This window comes from Vigna radiata, unplaced genomic scaffold (assembly GCF_000741045.1).
Source record: "Vigna radiata var. radiata cultivar VC1973A unplaced genomic scaffold, Vradiata_ver6 scaffold_133, whole genome shotgun sequence".
In the NCBI taxonomy this organism is placed as follows: domain Eukaryota; kingdom Viridiplantae; phylum Streptophyta; class Magnoliopsida; order Fabales; family Fabaceae; genus Vigna; species Vigna radiata.
In genome coordinates this window covers 545,992-553,878 of record NW_014543257.1, presented here as the reverse complement: position 1 = coordinate 553,878, position 7,887 = coordinate 545,992, and the positions used below count along the sequence as shown (strand labels likewise).

At 29.3% G+C, this 7,887-nt stretch overlaps 1 protein-coding gene across 1 annotated transcript in view; it reads left to right on the top strand.

The window, feature by feature from the left end:
* The first annotated feature begins 6 nt into the window (after nt 1–6).
* The window catches only part of LOC106753464 (serine carboxypeptidase-like 10), a 17,910-nt gene continuing 10,029 nt past the window's right edge, over nt 7–7,887 (top strand). Inside the window, exons 1-10 of the mRNA XM_014635275.2 lie at nt 7–97; nt 1,083–1,120; nt 1,483–1,581; nt 2,140–2,226; nt 2,318–2,458; nt 2,545–2,616; nt 3,240–3,355; nt 3,449–3,562; nt 6,407–6,452; nt 6,635–6,704. Coding sequence (XP_014490761.1) covers nt 37–97; nt 1,083–1,120; nt 1,483–1,581; nt 2,140–2,226; nt 2,318–2,458; nt 2,545–2,616; nt 3,240–3,355; nt 3,449–3,562; nt 6,407–6,452; nt 6,635–6,704 — 844 coding nt within the window. The 5' untranslated portion in view covers nt 7–36. The remainder of the gene's footprint in view (nt 98–1,082; nt 1,121–1,482; nt 1,582–2,139; nt 2,227–2,317; nt 2,459–2,544; nt 2,617–3,239; nt 3,356–3,448; nt 3,563–6,406; nt 6,453–6,634; nt 6,705–7,887) is intronic.

Below are 7,887 nucleotides of genomic sequence, written 5' to 3'. Positions count from 1 at the left end.
ATTGATCACCCTGAATTTCTTTCAAATGACTTTTACATGGGAGGTGATTCATATTCTGGCATACCTGGCCCTGCCATTGTTCAAGAAATTTCAAANGGTATGAAATTTAAAATGGCTTGGTTTAACTATAAGATTTCTTGATATTTTAATATTTTCTATTAATTTCTTATAACTTGGAAGTTTTTCTCTATAGTTTTAATGTCGTCTTCTACATTCTTCTTTATTTCTTCTTTCTGTTGCCATTGTAATAATTTGCTCCTCTTATAACATGGATCCCTTTTAGTTCGGGATTTGATCACAAACACTCGAATAACATTTAGGATTTGATGCATAATCTTTGATGACATCTTGAAAATAAACTTTAAATTTCATTGAATATCACAAAATCAGTTTTATAAAATAAAACTTATATTTCACAATTTGATCATGTTCATAAAGAAAAAGAGATCTCCCTTAAGAAGCCATGGAGCTGAACCAAGAAAAGTCAACTAGGAACACTTCGAAATACTGTGGAAAAAGGTGGCTAACATGCCTATCAAAAGCTATCATGCACAACGGCATGTTCAGTCGTGCCTAACCTGTGCTGCAGCAAAACAGATAATGCATTTTGAACCTAGTGCTATAGAATATGAATGTTCTTATTAGCGATTCTGATCTTCTCAGAAGTAACAACTAAAATTTATTTAAAGTAATGATCCTAGTGCTATAGAATATGTTTATCTTTTTAACCTCAACCTCCTGTAGTCTTATATTTTTTAGAAATCTAGATTAAAAATAATTTAAATATATTTTTATTGTTTAAGCTCTTAAAAAGTCTTTTAAAAACAAAACTTTCGTCTCCTTTATACCTTCGACTGCAACTTTACATTTAACTAACATATAAATCTCACTTTTATACGAGATTTTTATGCAAACTAAATCTCACTTTACATTTAACTAACATATAAAAAGCTTATCATGCATGCACATATATAATAAATCTTGCAATTATTCTTCGATTTCTTTGATCANATAAAAAGCTTATCATGCATGCACATATATAATAAATCTTGCAATTATTCTTCGATTTCTTTGATCAACAGGAAATGAAATTGGTCTTCAACCACTAATAAATCTCCAGGTTTGCTATCAGTTTCTCTGTCTGAGCTTTTACTGTTGGGTTTTTTATAAACTTAAATATGTTAACCTTTATGGACAATTAGCCGTACTAAACGTATTATCCGTTGGAGTTTAGGTAGTTAATGAGTTAGTTATTTTTGTCTGTTTTGAGTATATCGTTTATGAAATTTGAGTTTATAAATTGCATTGTATTTTTTATTGTATGAAAACCTCACCAAGAGGTTTTGTCAAGTTGTCTATATTTACTACAGACAAAATAAAATTCCAGAGAATGATAGTTCAATTTTCAAAACCCCAAGTCATTCAAGCAATAGCTTTTCAGGTACCACTCTGAAGTCTAAATTGATCTTAAGATATTTTCAGGGATATCTGCTAGGGAACCCAATAACAACAANAAAAGAAAAAAATGACCAAATCCCATTTGCTCATGGAATGGGACTTATTTCTGATGAACTNTATGAGGTAATGGAAGTGTTTCTCTTCTGTTTAAGGATGCTATTTGGATTGTAATTTTGAGTAAAGTTTGTCCCAACTGCTGAAGTGTTGACTTTTTTATTATTGACAATATTAATTGTAAATATCATGCTAAGTAGAGTTGAACCCAGAAATTCTCTTGTTCTTTTAATTCACCAAACTGAAGTGTTGACTTAAATTGTGTGTGAAAATATTTAGACATCCTTTTTATATTGATAAGCACTGTCTAATCAACCATTCATGTACAATTACTTCTAAAAAAATTAAGAGAGTGATATTAATTAGTCATAAATGACAGGAATAATTTTTTATTACATAAATCAGTTATACATGATATGCTATTTTCAGAGAGATATCGTGGTACATCTTTATATTATTTCAAAAATTTATATAATGACTAATACATAACTAATAAAATCAAATTGCTTATTCATAAATTATACGTTGTTTGTTTAAAANTGTATGCTGATTATTCGAAAATAGTATGCTACTTATTCAAAAATAACTTGTTTAAGTGACATCGATTCTGACCTCATGTATGGACAGTCACTGAAGAGAAATTGTAAAGGAGAATATATAAATGTAGATTTTAGAAACGAATTGTGTTTAAGAGATCTCAACTNCTATGATGAGGCAAGTAATGACCATCCTAATTCTGTGTTCTGTTTTTTTATACCTNATGAGTTTATTCACCATAGTAATAAATATTGTTTCTTATGTTCAGTGCCTTTCAGGAATCAATACATTCAACATCTTGGATCGCTATTGCAAAGATGATTCTACTAAGAAACATGAAGGTCCATGGATTAGATCTCTAACTCAAAAGTTTGAGTCCTCTCTTAATTCTCCTCTCCCAAGATGCAAAGTAATTCTTGCGTACCTTAAATGCACTCTCAAAACTTTATGTCCACCATGATTTCAATTTGATTTCGACATTTTATATTGTTGTAGACATATAATTTTTTCCTTGCCACTCAATGGGCCAATGATCAGAGTGTTCGGAAATCGCTGCACATTCGAGAGGTTTGACAATGATTTATATATATATATATATATATATATATATATATATATATATATATATATATATATATATATTTGGTATGAAAGCTGAATCTATAAGTAAAAAAGACAAAGTTAAATATTATATAAAAAATAAAATTTATTCATAATTTTAAAATGTGATATAAGAGTTTTTAGAAAATCGATTTTTTAGAAAATCCTTCACATATATATTCATTTTTTTATTTTTATTCTTTTTTTTTGTTAATGTAAATTTTGTAGTATAAGGAGTAAAAAGATTAGGTTCTTTTATACTAAAATAATAAAATGAGTATATTATATATATGTATAGTTATTTGCATATATAATATAAATTGTTTTAGAAATTAAATATTTATAAATTTCAGTTAGTTTTTAAAATACTGTTTGTATCATTTATCCCCAAAACTATTTTTGAAAACATAATTTATAACTTTTTAATGCATAACGTATATTTTCTTATGTTCCTAAATCATTATTATTTTATGATAATATAAATTACTTGTAAATATTTTTCCACATAAGTACAGTACTAGAAATAATTGAAAAATCAAAGGCTAAAATATATAAATAATGTTGGTAAGTTTTTTGTATCTTGATGTCAGGGAACAAAGGGTAAATGGGAACGTTGTTGGACTAGTGATTTTGAGGTAGAGATCTCTAGTAGCTTCGCCTTTCATGTAAATCTCAGTGCGAAAGGATATCGTTCTTTAATATATAGGTGAAGAGTTATATATGTTTTGTTTTGAAAAGTTAGTTTGCATATGTTTTACTGTTTGAAGATTGTGAAGGATGTTTGGTGATTTGTTGGCAGTGGGGATCATGATGCAGTTGTTCCTTTCATGTCGACTCAAGCATGGATCAGAGCTCTGAACTACTCCATTGTAGAAGATTGGAGGCCATGGCTTCTAGAAAACCAAGTTGCCGGGTGAGAATCTAACATTANCTTTAATTAATATATGATAAATGTTTACTNATTTTATATGCAAAACTAAATAGCAGATCAATCTTTACAATGAATTCCTATGTTTGAGATTGAAGATAAAATTTTATATTTTCAATTTAAAATATTAAAAACAATAGATACGTGAATATTTTTNTTATATATTTGTTTATTTTATTGACTTTTATTCAATACTAAGACTTTCGATTTAAATTTTAATACTTTCTTTTTTAAGTGTGAATTTCTTGACATTCTTGGCATTGATACATTCACTTTCTTTTTAAGTGAAATAATCTTTTTTAAGCATGAATAAATTATTAATGGTTGTCAAAAAATATTTTCACAAATACTTTTCTAATGTAAAATTTTTATAAACTTTGGAATTTTCACTTATTTTCACCTGTTTCATACTTTACTTGTTTAAATCAGTTATCAAAATAAACCACCACCTATTATTTATTTTTTTTGGAAAGGATGTTAAAGAAATTAGTGATTAATATATCATAATTTTTTTTATCAAAATATATATATATATATTTAATCATACGGATAATTCTTATTTATGTTGATTTTCTTAAATAGGTTCTTTATTCTTTTTGTCACAATTAGATCTTTAAATATGGAAAATCATTACAATTAGATCCTGACATTAAATATGGATAACGGAGTTAAATTTTAACAGATGAGTTATAGTGACCTGATTTCATTAAAATTGTTTAATATATGATAATTCACATGCTCTTCAATTTGCCACATAATTTAATGAATCCAGGTTACAAGGACATGTTATCTTAAATTTAACTTCATTTTTTCAATTTAACGAAAGTGATCTAATTGCAATGATTTTCCATATTTTATCATCTTATCAAAATCCTATTGATCTTGCTTAGTCTCTCTTTGAACCCTATTAAAACTTATACAACTCATAATTTGGACCAAAATGTAGAAGATTCTGTTGCCCATTGTCTTGCTGGTTCTAATTCTAAAATCTCCAGTAGTTATGTTGTGCAGGGGTAGCTCCTTCTAACCTATAGAGTCTTAAAAAAATGTTATGCCACCATTTAAGAGAAAAAGAGAACTCTCACTAAGTCAAGGTGATGATAAGCTACAATATTTATCTATCAAAAGACACAACAAAAATGGTATATGTTTCGGTAGGGATTTTTTTTGGAGAGGAGGAGTACCTGCAAAAGACATTCCAACACCCAAGTTAGGCGTGTATTGAAGAACCTCGACTCTTTAAATATTTAATGGAAGGATGTTGCTATTGAATATTTGGACTCAAAGGAGTGTGTGTTTAACGTGAATGGAACGTACCTGGCTTTTAGCCCTGACTTTCTATTTATAAGTTGTCTCATGGACCTTAAACTAACATAAGCTCAATAAAATATAAATAGGCTTACTTAAAAATCTGGCTAGTTGCTAAATATCTTTAATTAGATATTCTTGATTATCCTATGATTATTTTATCTTCTGCCCAAAGATATTCATTCAGATATTCTTGATTATATACCACACATATGCTCCCAAGTCCAAGTTAATCGTTCAGTTTTAGCCATAATAGGACTTATAAGTTTGGGGGAGGCTATATTTGTCGTATTGGGGAACGTGCTTCTAGGCGTTGCTCATCTGTGGACCTCCTAGTAGGCGTGAATGGTCGTCTGTGGTCCAAGAGTTCCTAGAGAACATCCTAGTAGACGAGAATGATCGTATGTGGCCCAAGAGTTCTTGGAGAACCTCTGAGTAGAGGTGAATGGTCTTTCGTGGCCCAAGAGTTCCTGGATAACATCCCAGTAGACGAGAATGACCATCCGTGGCCTAGGAGTTCCTGGAGAATCTCCCAGTAGACGTGAATGGTCGTCCGTGGCCCAGGAGTTCCTAGAGAACATCCTAGGTTCGTGGCCCAGGAGTTCTTGGAGAACATTCCAGTAGATGTGAATGGTCGTCCGTGGTCAGGAGTTCTTGGTGAACTTCCTAGTAGACGTGTTATATGAGGCCAAATGGCTGAATGTTGAAAGTCGAATGGTTGAATATCTGGGAGGCTGAATGGTTGAATATCTAGGAGGCCGAATGGAAGGATGTTGCTATTGAGTATTTGGACTCAAAGGAGGGTGTGTTTATAGTGAATGCAACGTACCTGGCTTTTGGTCCTAGTTTTCTATTTATAAATTGTTCCATGAATCTTAACCTAACATAAGTCCAATAAAATATAAATAGAATAAAATATAAACAGATTTACCTAAAAATCTAGTTAATTGTTAAATATTCTTTAATTAAATATTTTTTATTATCCTTTGATTATTTTATCTTCTGCTCAAATATATTCATTAAGGTATTCTTAATTATATATCATAACATAATATATATATATATATATATATATATATATATATATATATATATATATATAAATAAGCACAATGCATACCTTCTTCCTATAATTGTTGTATTATGCATTTTCGAAGGGCCGAGTTTCAATAAAAATCTATGCAGTTATGCATACACGTCTGATAATACATTATAACCAGCGGTACAGTATGGTGTATCATAAATATAAAATACCAAGAAAGAAGTTATGACTTAGTGAAATTAATATTGTATGCACTTAAAAAGCAATTTTTGTTATTGTAAACTAAATTTACTATTGTACTAATGAAAACAAAGAAGTTATAGAAAAGATGATACACCTTTTGTTTTATTTCCCACTAACTGTAAATTGAAATGAAATCCAAACCTTTCCACCTTATTAGATAGAGTATTTTATTTCATAGAAAGAACATCCTAAGATATCATCTGTCTTATATTTGTGAATAATTTGATTGTACGCAGATACACAAGAAGATACTCTAATCAAATGACGTTTGCAACTGCAAAGGTAAGATATCAGCATCCAATTTAGATATTTTAACTGTTCTTCCTTATATTACAATATTACTCGATGGAATTTAAATAAAATTAATAGAATTATTATTTTTTTATCAATATTTTGTTTCTTTGTTATATTAAAAATAAAATATATTAATATTTATTCTACATTAATATTTATTCTGCTTATAGGGTTCAGGACACACAGTTCCTGGGGACAACCCTGATGAAGGTTATGCCATGTTCAGCAGGTGGATAGCTGGTAAGCCTTTGTAACTCAACCAGAATAGATGTGTTCAAATGTAATATAATTATCACAAATAAAATATGTTATAATAATTTGTGGATTTGTATGTTACCGATGGTTTGCAAATTAATTTGATTTGTTTTCTAAATGTTTTGTATCGTCTCTTTATTTTATCTTTCTTTTTAATTAGAGCTGTCAAAATGAGTCACAATTTGTGGGTCAACTTGGCCCACCATGAGTTCGGACCGAGTTGGGTTTGAAAAAATTGTTTTTTTATACGGTTATATTTCAACCTGGTTCATTTAAATCCGGTTCATGCGGGTTGAACCCGTGGTGGGTAGGATTGACCCACCAACCCACCTACCTAATTTTATTTTATTAAAATTTAATTTTAATTTTATAAAAGGATATTTATTATTTTTTTTTTGCTTGAAAAAATTATTTAAGTTTTATATTCTCAAAATTAATTAAACCTATGTTGAGAGTGAAATTAGTTTATATTTGAATTATAAAAAGTTTGTAATTTTTTTTATTTAAAAGAAAAATTAATTAAGTAAGCTAACGAGTCAACTCGTTTATTCACTAACCCGTGGTGGGTCGGGTTGAGTTTGAATTTTGCTGACTCACTAATAAATGAATTAGGTTGAATTGACTCACTAAGTGATCAACCCGTGGTGGATCGGACTGGATTATCCGTTTTATCAGCTCTATTTTTAATACATGAAAGAAAGATAATAGTTGTGAAACATTTTTATAGGAATACTTTAAGTAGAAAATAATATTGAAATTTATTATTTAGAATTGATTGAAAATACATTCTCATATCCTCTATTTGTAAGAATCTAATTCTCCTAAAAAGGGAAATAGAGAAACTAGGAAACAAAATAAAATAAAAGATTGTATATCTACTTTCTCTAATTAGGAAGATTCTAAATAAATCTTCTCTAATTACAACACTCCCCCTCAAGTTGGTAAATGAATATCAATCATTACCAACTTGCCTACAAGATCTTGAAATCTATCCGGAGGAAGCCCTTTTGTAAAAATATCTGCTATTTGAAGTTCTGTAGGAACATGAGTTGTAATCACAAAGCCTCTGTCAAGATTATCTTTGATGAAATGTCTGTCAATCTCAATGTGCTTGGTTCTATCATGATGTACTGGATTATGGGCTATGCTCATGGCAGACTTATTGTCA